The 15149-nt window shown below is 28.8% G+C and overlaps 1 protein-coding gene across 1 annotated transcript; it reads right to left on the reverse strand.

The window, feature by feature from the left end:
- Positions 1–9156: 9156 nt before the first annotated feature.
- LOC120078477 (probable polygalacturonase At3g15720) lies at positions 9157–11234 on the reverse strand. Its single transcript, XM_039032748.1, has 8 exons — positions 11103–11234; positions 10833–10970; positions 10475–10648; positions 10181–10388; positions 9992–10073; positions 9695–9803; positions 9490–9606; positions 9157–9390 (listed from the first exon to the last, which is right to left on the reverse strand). The coding sequence occupies exons 1-8, from the start codon at positions 11232–11234 to the stop codon at positions 9157–9159; spliced, it is 1194 nt and encodes a 397-aa protein (XP_038888676.1).
- Between the last annotated feature and the right edge of the window lie 3915 nt (positions 11235–15149).

Raw genomic sequence — 15149 nt, forward strand, 5'->3', positions numbered from 1 at the left:
GTAATAATTAATTTTATCCAATCAATAGTTAAATATTTAGATTCGTTAGTTTACATTTAATATTTAATTATTTTTTAATATAGTTACAAGTTAAATATAAAATACTTTATTTATTATTATTTTAAATCGACTAACTTAGTTATGTAAAAACGAATAATGACTAACGTATATACAAAATAAATGAGCCAACCTGAGGGAAAAGTCTGTGTAAGTGTAACCCCCTCATTTTAGGTTCTAGAGTCCCGCCTTAATGAGCCAACCTTAGGGAAAAGTCGATTAGGACAAGAGACTAAAGCAACCTTATCTATTTTTTAATATCGAATAAAGAGTTGTGCAAAACTATCATCCTTTAGGGAGACACCTACGATGCCACAAAAACTTTATCCAACCTAATGAGAGAGACCGGGGATATGTTGTCATACATCCCGCTCCCCTTTACTATGAACATTCTCTCCATTCACCTCGGTATTGACCTACCCAAATGCCGCCCGTAGGGAGACATCCATGGTGCCACGAGGCCGAGGATAGATCTCACGATGTGAACTTATAGGAAGAAATGTGTAGACGTTAAAGTGAAGTATCATATACTCCATTTACCTCCCACTGAATGTTCTACCTAGGGTAATTAACTTAGAAAATCCGGTTACTAATTTTATTTAAATGATTTGTTTAATTTGCTCAAAAAATTACATTTACTTTTGATGAATAAACAACTTTGATTCAAGTTTTATTAAACTCTTTAACAGACTTTCATTAAATTTGCATGCATGTAACAGATCTATCTAATTCACCTTTCCAGGTAGGTTCCCAGGTAGGGGTGCGACGTTTCCATCGACTTAAATACCCCAACCTAGCCAGAACCAGCCTTAGCCAAAAGATCTCTTATAGATACATTTGTTACATATTTAATCTTTTATTAGGAATAAATTTAATCCTATTAAACCGATTTAAAGGATTAAACTTAGATTTTTAATCTTAATGTGATCTTAGGTCTATCTCTATCAAATTTTAAAACACTTTTAAAAAATGATTAAATCCTAAGGCTTGCATGCAACTCTTAATTATTGATTTTAATTCTAATTTCATTTATTATAACTTTTATAAGAAATGAAACAATTAAAACCAACCATTGCAAGAATAACATAAATAAGTTATTTATAACTATTATAAATTAACCTAAGGTAGTGTCATGTTTCATGCAATGTTCATTCATTACTAATATATAACTTTTATATAAACATGTAATGAATTAGGCTATAGCATATATTCCACACAAACATTCAACATTATATTATAACATTTATAATATAAATGATGCATGGATATACTATAATGCATGCATATATTATAACTCTTATATTATATTTTACATGAGCATGGTTTAAGTAATTTAATCATGCATACTAATATATTATTACACTTATAATATAAAATGATGCATGAAATAAATTGCATAACCTATAGTAGGTTTTAAAACTATATGACATACGTTATGGCATATAAAATAACATACATCACATGTATATTTAATAAAGTTTATGGACCGAGATAGTTAATCTCAAAATTGGGAAAAGATTACTCTATTACAAAAGTTGGAGTCCACCAGTTTGGAACAAGTGAACCGAGTCTTGAACCGCTTGACTTGAAGCCTTACAGTTTGATTGTGTAGCAAATCTCCTGACCGTCGAGCAATGAGCGTCAAGTAGAAACGATCGTGTAACAACGATCACGTAGCTTTGGACTATGACCATGATAGTCTACATGATCGAGTAGTGTGCAACGAGTATCGTACTATGCGATCGTGTAGCTACGGACTATGTAATGAGCATGATAGTTTACATAATCGTTTAGCACGTATGCCTTGTGTCGAGTATCAAATACCGCACAATCGTTTACTCCTCGAGCGCCTACGCAATCATGTAGCTAATGCAACACGATCTGTAACAACTTCACACAATCGCGTAGCAATTAACTATGCGATCATTTAGCAGATGCTACACGATCGTATAGAAAAATCTACACGAATGAATTAAGCTATAGCATATATTCCATACAAACATTCAACATTATATTATAACATTTATAATATAAATGATGCATGAATATGCTATAATACATACATATATTATACTCTTATATTATATAATGCTTGACCATGGTTTAAGTAATTTTATCATGCATACTAATATATTATAACACTTATAATATAAAATGATTCATGAAATAAAATGCATAACCTATAGTGAGTTTTAAAACTATACAACATACATTATAGCATATAAAATAAACATACATCACATGCATATTTAATAAAGTTGATAGACCGAGATAGTTAATCTCAAAATCGGAAAAGAAAAGATTAATCTATTACAAAAGTTGGAGTCCACCGGTTCGGAACAAGTGAACCGGGTCTTGAACCGCTCGTCTTAAAGTCTTGAAGTTTGATCGTGTAGTAAATCTCCTGACCGTCGAGCAATGAACGTCGAGTAGAAACGATCATGTAACAACGATCACGTAGCTTTGGACTATGCGTGAGCATGAAAGTCCATGCGATCGTGCAGCGTGCTTCAAGTAGCGCATACCATACGATCGTGTAGCTAAAGACTATTCGATGAGCATGATAGTCTACATGATCAAGTAGTGTGCACCGAGTATCGTATACTATGCGATCGTGTAGTTACTGACTATGTGATGAGCATGATAGTTTACATAATCGTTTAACACACATGCCTTGTGTCGAGTATCAAATACGCATAATTGTTTACTCTTCGAGCGCCTACGCGATCATGTAGCTAATGCAACACGATCGTGTAATAACTTTACACAATCACATAGCATTTAACTATGCGATCATTTAGCAGATGCTACACGATCGTATAGAAAAATCTACACAAATCTTGCATAGCCAAATCTAAACGATCGTTTTGCTACAGCTAAACGATGTGACCACCGTTTCGTTTTCCTCAACGAAACACACTGCAACCTTCACGTCTGAAGCTTCATGAACGACTCAAAAACAATAACGAATACATACTCGATTACAAGAATTAATGCCCAAAAACGTAGAGGCCCTTACAAATTAACTTTTGTAACTTAAACAGAAGGCCAAAACAGAGACAACTATCCCATAAATATCCATCAACAACCATCCACATACATTTAACGATTAAATGCAATGTAGAAAATAAAACCCACCAAACTGTAAACGATTTCCATATAGAAATGGAATTTGGAATCAGAACTACAACCTGACTCTGATACCAATTGAAGGAACTTGATTTACAATATCCATGAGTAGAAGCGGATCTTCCAAATTCCATTGAGATTGAAAACAAACATTTACAGTCAAACATTCAGATTATGCATCTTAACTAAAATTACAACATGCTTTTGATCAACAAAAGAGTTCAAGGATTATACCTTTAAAGAACTCTTCTTCACGTAAATCCCTCAAACTGTCACGAACAAACACGAACTCCTCGAACAACAACAAGAATACTCGAACCAAAAGTGAAGGATACTACCACTTGGTGACTTTGGTATTCTGAGGGTGTAAACCTAAGAATGGTGGACTCTGACTATTTTGGTTAGGAGAGAGTTTGTGAGATTAGAGGAGGAAGACGATTGAGGAAGAACACATTATCGTATAGAAAATTCTTCAATCGTGTAGAGTACAAGCTCTATCGTATAAGCTCTCAATTTATCATGTAGATTCACTTTTTCCGTGTGTAGTGGTTATGGAAAAACTAAAAACCATATTTTATTTATTTCATTAGTCATAAAAAACTACTTAACCACCCACAATGGTGGCTAGAGAGAAAAAGGGTTTAATTAATGAATTTACCGACTCTTGTTCTCTCCTTTGACATTTGTAGAAATGAAGCTAACCCTTTTGAAGAACCTATTAGAATATATATGTATCAAATCATTTCAAGATGTTAGCACATTCATATTTTAGAGCTCAATTTACAAAGTACTAGTATGTTATATTTTTTTCTACAAGCAAGACCATAAAACTTCTAACATAAAAAGCTTCATCTAGTTTATATGGCCAGATATATTTATACAGTGTTGAGTTATAATAAATACACGATACCTACAAGTAAGATGGTAATGATGAATGCTAGCCATGGCAAATGAAAAACCGGTATCACGCATCATAATGGAGTAGATGTCAATACATACGGGATTTAGAGGACTAACTATATATATGTATTGCAAAGAAAGCAAAGAATTAAAGTTACCAAGCTTAAAGTGAGGTTCTATTTCCTGCATGTTCTTCTTAAAGGCAACAAAACTGTTGCCAACCACTTTGACCCTTATTGTTTTCCATGGCTCCCACTAAGAGAAATGTAAGTATAGACCACAACCTTTTTCTTGGTGTTATTGTGTGATTGAAAATCATCACCAACATGTCTTGTTAATCACAAATAGAAAATCAAATCTTCGCATTCTAGTGAGAAGATAATTTACATTGAGAAATTTGCTGATAATCATTCCAAAGTTTATATCAGAATCAAAAGGAAGAAGAAGATCAAGCTTTGTATTACAAATAGTGAATACAATGAAGGGAGGGAGATAAAGCATCAATGTCCCATTTTGTATTTGTTTTAGTAGCGTATCTGGGCTCATATAGGGTTATGGTTAAAAGATCTCTAAACCACCCACATGTAGTTTTTAGGAAGAACATGGAAGCACAATCCACACATATGTGAAACATAAATGCAAAAACAGAAAACTGGACCTAAAATACCACATCAAACAAAACAACATACAAGAACAAAATAAAAGAAGAAACCAAATAGCAAATTAAATGTGTGATTTAACTCTGACACATTAGCTAATATAGCAAATTAATCACAATCAAGCTTACATTAACCAAAAAGGACGACCAAGAGGTAGGATCGAAAGCTTTTCATCTAACTACCTTTTAAGACATTTTAAATTTTTAATGTACCTATTTTCAAATCAAATCTAAAAACCAAATAGACAAATGGTTACAATATTACAGAGCATTCAAAAAATAATACAATTTGGAAACTAATGGCCTTATCAAATTTCAAGAATTCTAAGATGAACAGAGAGGAACTTCCCCATAAATCCGCAAACTAGAAGAGTAAACAGTACTCAAATTAGAAGGGCGAACTACATTGATGAAAAAATTGTCCAAATCTTTAGCCATCAAACCATTCCCAAACTAGAAGAGCAAACAAACTCAAGTAGAAATGGAAAGTGAACAAAATTATGACACCCAACAAGCAGAACGATATAACAAAGCATCCCCTATTTAGTTAACAGTAAAAAAACAAAAGAAAAGAATGAAAGAACAACAAATAATTCACAAAAAGTGGAAAAATGTACCAAACACGAAAATACTCAAATTTCAATCAATTTCTTGTTAACAAAAAAACGATTTAACTAAAAAAAGTCAAAAGAATAAAAACTCATTTCCAAATCATGTTTAAATAACATATAAACTTGTGAACCATAACAAGAGCGGAAGAAAATTACTTCATAAGAATGAAAAAAGATGAGAGACTGAGAATCAATGGATCGAAAGAGAAGCTCAAACAGGGAGATGGCGAGATTTCAAGCCCGAGAGAAAGAAGAGTAGATCACCACTATTTTGATTATTTCACAAGAGAAAGGAGACGATGAAGGTTTCATATGAGAGTCAGACAAAAAGGGCAAGAAGAGAATAAAAATGGAGAAAAGAAATGGACTTCCACCATTGTGATGCTTTACTGCTCTAGTAAAGATTTTGGGCCCTCTTTCTTCGTCTTTGCAAGGTTCGTCAAGTCGCCGTTCACTGCCAAGAATCCTCTCGACATGGCATATGAATCCGGCGAAAAGACTTGGAGAATGGTTGGTTGTTTTCCGTCTCGTATTCTGATTTTGCTTGGGGGAATGAAGCTTTGAGAGAAATTGGTCATGGAGAGTTCTGTAACGTTTTAAATAGAGAGAAAGAAGAGAAAAGTCGAGTCTATTACCACTTACCATTGTTTCTAAAATTTAAGCATGCAAAAGGAGTAAATTTTGAAAGTTTTTCCTCTAGTTTTTTCTTTTGTTTTTTTTTTTTTCCTCTTTTTCCATAGCTGTTTTTTAAAAATGATTTAGTGAAATGCTATAAAAAGTGGTATCTGTCGTAGTCAAACTAAATTAATTTTTAAATATTAAGTGAAATAGTTTTATTATTTTAATTTTTCTTGTTCAATTTGTCAATTATATTTCATTGTTTATTTATATTTTTCATCCCTTACCATTACTATTTAATTAAAAATTTTCTTTTTTTTGACAAGGCTGGAGTTTGAACGCAAGATTTTAAGAGTGTCCAATCATCATTATCATTATTTTCACAAGTCCCTCGACACCAATAAATCAATTGTTAAATTTAATTATTAAAATAGAATGTTAAGTATAACTACAAACCAAACCGAAAGAAACTATTTTATTAACTTATCATATTTAGCATTTTTTTAGAAACGTTTCTTAAAATTTAGAAAGAAGAAACAGGAATGATTATCGAACAAGTTTGTTTCTAAAAGAAAAATACTAATAGAACCATATCATTAGAGATGCTTACATCACATATTGAAGTCTATCAGTGATAAAACCTTTTCATCAATAAGTTATAATTGAAATACTTCTATCACTGACAGAAGTTTATTATCGACAAACTTATCACTAATAAGTTATAAGATTGGATCAAAAAATATTTAATCTCTCTTTATAAATCCGTTAATTTAAGAGACTAATATTTCACAGGATTATCATATGCAACTCGATCTGAAATCTGAGTTAACTCCTGTCTATGAGAGCTCGATCCCCATCCTCTCGCTGGTCTGAGAAGGATTTAGTTTATGGCTGGACAATAAACAAATTATGCATTAAAGGATTAGTGAACAACTCGCGAAGAATTGACTACATCTAAAATGCAGATTTCAGAACTTGAACAATGGATCCCCACCCTCTCACTGATTAAAGGTTTAATGATATTCAAATTAAATAGTTTAGTTAATTAATCTTGTATCATTATATACACTAATAACCTTTTTTAAGTTTCACTTTTTCACAACTAGTCTTGTTAAACTAGTTTTTCTCGGTCCATCGCGGTCGAGATTGAGTTAAACTATAACTTTTCCAAATTTAATTTAATTTTTTTCGAATCTTATACTAAATATACTTTTTTTTAGTACAATAATTGTAGGGTGTGGGATTGAAACTCTGACCTCTTAAAGACGAAGGTCATGTTAATACCATGAAATCATTACTTCAGCTACAAATATATATCTATTTTCTTATTTTATGTGTTCTCTTGCCATTGTTTGTCAAAATAATAATCTAAATAATAACTTTAGCTCCCATTTTGTATTTAAAAAGATTTATGGAGTTGTTGTTGTTTTTTTTTTTGACATTTTGGAGTTGTTTTTGCCACGATGTTTTAAGTTATTTATTTATTATTATAATTAGTAGGCATTTAAAGAGTAGAGTGCAAATTAAGGTAACTAGAATAAAAAGGTATCTATTATCCGAACTCCAGTTATCTAAATTTTTTTTTTTTTAAAAAATAGTTTTAAACTTTTTAATATTGTTTTTATTTATGCAAAATTTAAAATAAAAAATGGAATATTATAGTACAAAATCAACTAAAATGAAGGGTTTTAAAATAATAAAAGTAGTAGTGGTAGACTTTTGGATCATGTCAACATAAGAAAAGATATGTTTCATTCAGTAATATGTCTTCTTCTACATGGAAATCCTAGCCCAAAGTAGCCAGATTTTAATGGAAAGATTTTTGGTTGAAATGGGAATTTTTTTTTTAAAATATTGGTCAAACATTTATAAAATTGAATTCCTAGGGTGGATGTATATAATATTTTATTAAAAGTTGAGAGCAGCAAAAATGAATGATGTGAAGTAATCCTATGATTTAAACAGAGGAAAAAACATAGTTTTAAGAAAATAAATGCACCAATATAATGTGGTGTAAAAATAAAAGTAAAATCAGAGAAAATAGCCAAAATAAAAAAACCAACTTAAGAAACTTAACCAATCTTATTGCAAAATACAAAAGAAAGAAAGAAAGCAACATTTCAAATTGTCCCACTGAAAATAAAATGAAGCCAACAAAATTATTGAAAATATATAAATAGATAAATAAAAGAACATAATAATAGAGAAAAAGATAATAATGTAAATACCATAGTTAAAAATCTGTTATAATTTAAAAGAAAATTCGGGAGTTTGAAGGGAAAAAATGCCTTGATTATTAATATTATATATACAAAATGACAACATTTTAAAGAAAAAAGAAATTGGGTGTATCCTCGACTACATAAATCGTTTCTGTATTATATTTTTTATCTTTTTTTTTTTTTTTTTTTTTTTTTTTTTTTTTTTGTGTTGAAGATAACTACCAAATAACAACGGTTGTATCACACATATTACCCAATTTTAGATCCAAAAATTAATTTCTTATTTGAGGTTTAAACATAAAATATGATATATATTGACATTCATGTGAAATTATTAAAGACTGTTCACTAATCATTCTGTTTTTTGTTTTTTATTTTTTAAAATTAAATCTATTTTCTCTTATTTTCTTAGGATGACTTGCATATTTCTTAAATACAAGAGTTGAAATCTTAAGCTAAATTCTAAATAAAAAACATCTTTTTAAAAATTGCTTTTTTTAGTTTTTAATATTTGATTTTTCTTATGAAAACATATGTAAAAAATAGATTACAAAGTAAGAAAAATAGAATTAGAATGAATGTTTATAGGCTTAATTTTCAAAAATTTAAAATTAAAAAATCAAATGGTTACCAAATTGAGTCTAAATTGTTGTAAATATCTAAATATTAATGAAAATTATGATATTATTTTATATAGGGTTGTTATATTTCTAAATATTGTCAAATTAAATCACATGTTATCAATAGATGAGAAAGCTCATCGAATTCTAACCTTTCTTTTCGAGTTCAACAAGTGATCAGTGTGGAGGGTATAGATGATAAAAATGCGAGAATAGATTTGAGACTTGAACTTTTAAGTTAAAAATGTTGCTCAATAGAATTATAATTAGGAGAAGGAACACTAAACAATCCTTTCTCGAATATTACAACTCAATCATATATCAAAATGCATCTAAAAAAATTAATGAGATTTTGATAAGCAAGACACAATTGGGACAGTAGATAAAAATTTTCCATCCACATTTTGACAAATAGCTTTGGCTTCTTTTCCAAGAGTTATCATTTTTATGTTGACATTGTCCAGTATAATATTTGTACAACGAGCTCGAGAGCAGTTCAAAGTAATTGCATCTTCATTTGCTGATGTTCCATTAACTTCACGATATGTCACATCACTCACTTTTATGTCCATTCCCTAGAAGAAAAAAAAAAAGTCAATATTATAAATATATATATATATAGACAAAATGTAATAAGAACAAAGAAAAATTTTCATTTTTTTTTGTATATTTACCTTTATTTTTCTCGAATATGCATAAGATGTGTAATATTGATCAATAATGATTGGATTTTTTGCATTCTTGAGTGTTATTTTCTCGAATGTGATATTCTTTGCATATCCATATCCACCCTGTAATTACAATCAAGAAAATTATTTATAACTATCTATATAATTTACATTAACATTGCATATAAATAAATTTAAAAAATACAATCACCTGCCAAGTCTTGATTCTAACTCCATTTTGAGTGCCTTGTAAGAGGCAGTTGCTTACATGAATATTTTCAACTACATTATATGCACCATCTTTTCCTAGGCTCCCAATGCTACATCATTCAAATAAACACAACATTCTTAGGGAAAGTAGAAATTATAATGATTAATCAATTTGTTTGAGAAGAAAATTTGAAAATTAACAAAACTTTGTTGAAATGAAAAAATGGAAAAAGAATATTATATCAAATGTAATATGGATTTTGTAAAGAGTTAAAAGAAAAACAATTATGATTTTTACCTTATGCCATGGCCAGGGCCACAAGTGATACCAATTATATTGATATCGGAAGATCCTTCATTAATGGCAATACAATCATCACCTACATTTTTACATGAATTTAATAAGAAAAAATTGAAAAAAAAAATGTATAATCATGAATTAAACTATATCAACTACAAAAAAATAATAATACTACTAATATTTTACCTGTTGCTATAAAAGAATCTTGGATAAGAACATTTTTTGATTTGGAAATATCAATTCCATCAGTGTTAGGACTCTCTTCGGGAGCAAGAATCTGAATATTAGAAAAAATAACATCATTGCAATCATTTATGGAGATGTGATTCCTGCCACTATTGATATGCTTCATTTCTTTCACTTGAAGTCCGTTGCAATTGTGGAAAAACAATGCCTATAAAATCATACATATTTTAGTTATTATTGGCATTATGAATCAATCCATCAAACCCTAAGTTTTATAAGGAACTTAAAACATACCGTTGGTCGTTTACAATGTTTACGATCACAATCTTTCCACCATAAAGAGCCTTGACCATCAAATTTTCCAGCTCCTTTGAGATTCAAACCTTCTATGTCATAAAATTGGACCCATTTATCTGCACCATCACTTGGCCATTCATCCTTGCTTGGAGCCATTAGAGTTCCTCTAAGCTATATATTTATATATTTAAGGAAAAAAACATGCAATTAGAAGTAAAATTTCCAAAATATTCAATCCAATCATATAATAACAGATTGTGGGTTGAAGTTAAGACTATTAAAAATGCAAATTTTATTAAATAATGTATTATAAATGTAGGGTGTTTTCTATGAGAAATAGAGTAAGATAAATTACATCAAAATTGACTTGATTAGACTTGCAAGGACCCTGAAATTTGAGAGGGTTCAAGAGGTAAGTTTTTCCATCAGGTACATGTAATGTTGGACTATCTTCTGTTGCTCCACATACATCATTCCAAGCTTTCAAAAAAGCCTTGTCACATAGAAAAATACAAAGAAAACAAGTTATTATAAGATTGTAGATCAAAGAAACAATCAGAAGTGTTTTTTTTTAAAAAAAAAAACAAAACAAAACAAAATTCACAATGTAGCTTATATTACTCACTTCTGAATCGTCTGCTTTGCCATTTCCAATTGCTCCATAATCAAGAACATTGAAATTGGATGAAGCCGATACAATCGATAAGGTTAGAATATCAATAGTAAATATGAAAATTAAAGCGAAGAGAAGCTTCATTTCTATGCCAAAATGTAGAATTTGAAGAGTAAAATGATGAGAAACGAGAGAGTAGAAGATCCAATCAAAATTTGAAGGTTGGTGAAAAATGAATGGATATATCATTCTTTAAATATAGAGAACACTAGGAATGAAATGGAAAATTCATTTTTAATTATTAATTATAAAACATAATGGAAAATTAAGAAAGGAAAATATCAATAGAATATAATTGGGAATTAATTATGGGCTTGATAAAAGCAAATATCCATATATTGATCAATACTTCAACTTTTTAGCATTTTGTGTTTTGTTGAAATGTATCAGAATACTAAAAATAAAGCAAAATGTGGAGGCATTTATTTTAGATGATTTCTTTTGCATATATAAATGGTATTTATTTTAGTGATTAATTCAATTTGTGGACCAATTATTTATTTTTATTAATTTTTCTTATGGGATATTTATTTTAGAGAATATATTCGTTGGATTTACTTCATGAGATTTTTTTTTTTTAATTGCAATGGATTAATATTTTTAAGAATAATAACCAAGTGTATAATATCATTTTAAAAAATTGTAAATATAGTCAGCGATAGACTTGTATCGTTGGTAGACTCTTACAGAGTCTATCACTGATAGACTCCTACAATAATATAGTCTATCACTAATAGACTATTTAAATTTGGTTATATTTGTAATTCTTTTTTACATTATGTTGTATTTGTTAATACTTTTGGTCTAATATTTATATTTACAACTTTAGTGCTTTCATTTCTGTATGAGATTTAGTAGCCTCTTTCAATAAACTAATTATATTCTTTTGTACAATTGTTAAGCTAATTAAGAGTTCAATAGAGTGATTTTAGAAAATTTAGTATATGAACAAAAATGTGTTACGAGTGCATGTTTAGGAAGCCCTAGATGGAAATTCAAAAATATAATATTTCATTGTAATAATTAATTTTATCCAATCAATAGTTAATTATTTAGATGCGTTAGTTTACATTTGATACTTTAATCATTTTTTAATATAGTTATAAGTTAAAAATAAAATACTTTATTTATTATTATTTTAAATCGACTAACTTAATTATGTAAAAACGAATAATGACTAACGTATATACAAAATAAATGATTTAAGTTTTTAAAAACGACTATGTCAAAAATGGAATATGCATTTTAATTATACTATTGAGTAATTGTAAATTGAATATCTAACATTTTTTCTAACTTGGGTATGAATAATATGCAAATTAAGTATTTTTTTTAAATATGTATAAGAATTTAAAAATTAAATAGGGTAAATTATATCTTTTTGGTCACCCAAATTTGAAAATCTATGAAGTTCATTCCAGTTTCAAAATTTTACAATCAAGTCCCCACTATTTATGAAATATTCAATTTAATCCCTAAATTAACAAGGGAGACATTGACTTAGTTTGTGTGTATAGGTATGGTAAGGGACGTTATAATGACGGTAAGTCAATTTGGTCCAAATTTATTGAAATCTAAACTTATTTTTTTGTTGGATTTGTTTCATGCATGAAAATTATTACCTTTTTGGTAATCTAATTGTTTTTTTTTTCTGTATAATTGGAAAGCTAATGAAGAGTAATTAAAAGAAAATGTATTTAGTGGATACATTGTTTTTTTTCCTCTCGTAAATTTTAATATTTGTATCTATTTGATTCCGGAATGAAAAATGTTTAATAGATTTTTAAGTTCTTAATTTTGTTTCTAATAAGTACTATAAGCATAATTTAAAATTTTAATAAATTAATTGATGTATTGGATGTTTTTTTGTCTAATATAATCCTAATAAATTATATATTTTTTAATGTTGAAGAACTTGTTTGACACTCTAAAAATTCCAAAACCAAATAAATACAAACCTCAGAGTTTAAGGACTAACCATGTAATATGCAACCTTTATTCTTCTAGAAACTAGTATTTTGAATTTGTGTGGTCCTTCTTAAAAAGGTTATGGGAATGAAGATGAAAAAATCTTACAAAAATATAAATGTTTATCCCTAAATTGGGCGTATGTTGTATCAACATTTAACAATAAACTTTCAATTTTATTGAATTGCATGCATCTAAACATAAATTTTGCAATCTTAACTTGCATTTTCTAAACGTATCGCAATTATTACTTTGATTTTCTTTTAGTACAACCATTGCAGAAAAGGAAGATCGTCCCTTTGACTTTTAGAGAGAAAGTTCATGTTAATTAAGTTCACTTTGGTCAATATGTTTTTGTAAAGGAAAAATATTTTCATATAGTATCATTGATTTAATATAAAACATATGTATGGTATAAAGATGATAAATTTCTAAGAAAAAAACAACATTAGAGCTAGTTTTTGTTCAGATTTGTGAGTTTTGTCAAAGTTTTCAAACTTAAATTTGTACCAAACTAATAGCACTAATTTTTCAATTACGAAGGTAAGTTGTGGCTTGCCAAAGTGAGATTCAATTAGCAGTAATTAACATTTAATATTATTTTTTTAAAAACTAAAACTTTGGTCTCTTATCCTCATAATTATTAACCATCCTTGTAATTTTATTTATGGTATGCAAGTCATATAATATTTTTAATTCATTACATACAAACATTAGAGGGGAAAAAATATTATAGAGGTGTAAAACCGAATCTTGACATCTTTTTAGTCCAACTACTGTAAAGGAGACTTTAACCACAAATTTCGTGGTTACCAACACATCGCATGTCAATTGAACTAATCTAAACATATCTACTAAAAGAGAAAAGTGGGTAATTATGTACAAAAGTTTTGAACTATTCTCTTAGTGATGTTCTCGACTATTTGATTTTATCATTATTTTGAGTTAAGAATTTGTTTACTACAAAACAAAACAAAAATTAAGATTGTGTTTACTCTCCAATTATTAAATTTTATCATTATTTTGAATTAAGAATTTGTTTGCTAAAAAAAACAAAAATTAAGATTGTGTTTCTCTCCAATTATTAAATTTTCGTTTGGTATGTCTTATATATTTTTTATATTTTTTATGGATTAGACATCCACATAAAGAGTGAGTCAATACCTCTTTATTAAATCGTAAAAACAATCCATAAAAATTAAATAACAAAATATTACTGATATGTATATAATATAAATAATAAGCACCTTTAACCTGTTTAAAACACAAAAAAGATCTATATATTAATTCAAATAATTTATTTGATATTTTTATTTTAAAATTTTTTTAGCAATAGTTTTTACATATCGACATTTTTCTTTATCGGAAGATTATGGCAATTTATTCTCTTCAAAATTGTGTCCTTGTTTGTTGGGCTCACAATATTTGTTTTGTAGGGTTGACGGTTATTTTGAGAAGAGAACTCCATTGCCACTGTCTTGCGATTTTGTCTTGAGTTGCAAGTGTCTGACCTTCGTGATGAATGCTTTGAGTTATATATCTCGATAGTTCTCATATAGAGACTACTATTAAAATATGCATAAAAAGGAAGAGGGGAATTCTCTAACATAGAGAAAGCTTGAGTTCATAGAGTGGAGAGAGCTTAATTGGAAGGAAAAAAAAAAAAAAAAAAGATAATCCTCTTGGTGAGAAGAAGTCTTACACTTAGGGAGAGCTTGAGTGTTCATCTACTAATGTACCTATACTTAAGGAAATCCTAAGGTGTCTTGAGAGGGAGTCTCATATTTACGAGGATCCTAAATGTCAAGTCAAGAAGTCAAACTTTTTGTTTATCACTGTTCTAACGTTGTTTTTTTATAAGTGCAACGTTATAATTGTTTTACTTTGCATTAGCAGATTTATCTTTCTTAGACACATTGTCCTCTAGACGTAGATAGTATTTCACCGAACTGAATTACCAATTTTTGTATTGCATTTGTGTTTATGCTCTCTATATTTATCCGTGTTGTTCTTTAAAGTACTACAACATTG

Source organism: Benincasa hispida, chromosome 1, assembly GCF_009727055.1.
Source record: "Benincasa hispida cultivar B227 chromosome 1, ASM972705v1, whole genome shotgun sequence".
NCBI classification, from domain to species: Eukaryota; Viridiplantae; Streptophyta; class Magnoliopsida; order Cucurbitales; family Cucurbitaceae; genus Benincasa; species Benincasa hispida.

Excerpts from the sequence above, each read along its gene's own strand:
- LOC120078477 (XM_039032748.1), bottom strand. The coding sequence starts at position 11,234 with ATGAAGCTTCTCTTCGCTTTAATTTTCATATTTACTATTGATATTCTA. Across the intron at positions 10,971-11,102 it reads GCAAAGCAGACGATTCAGAA|GCTTTTTTGAAAGCTTGGAA; the intron begins GTGAGTAATATA and ends CTATGTGACAAG. Across the intron at positions 9,391-9,489 it reads CATATTCGAGAAAAATAAAG|GGAATGGACATAAAAGTGAG; the intron begins GTAAATATACAA and ends TTTTTCTTCTAG.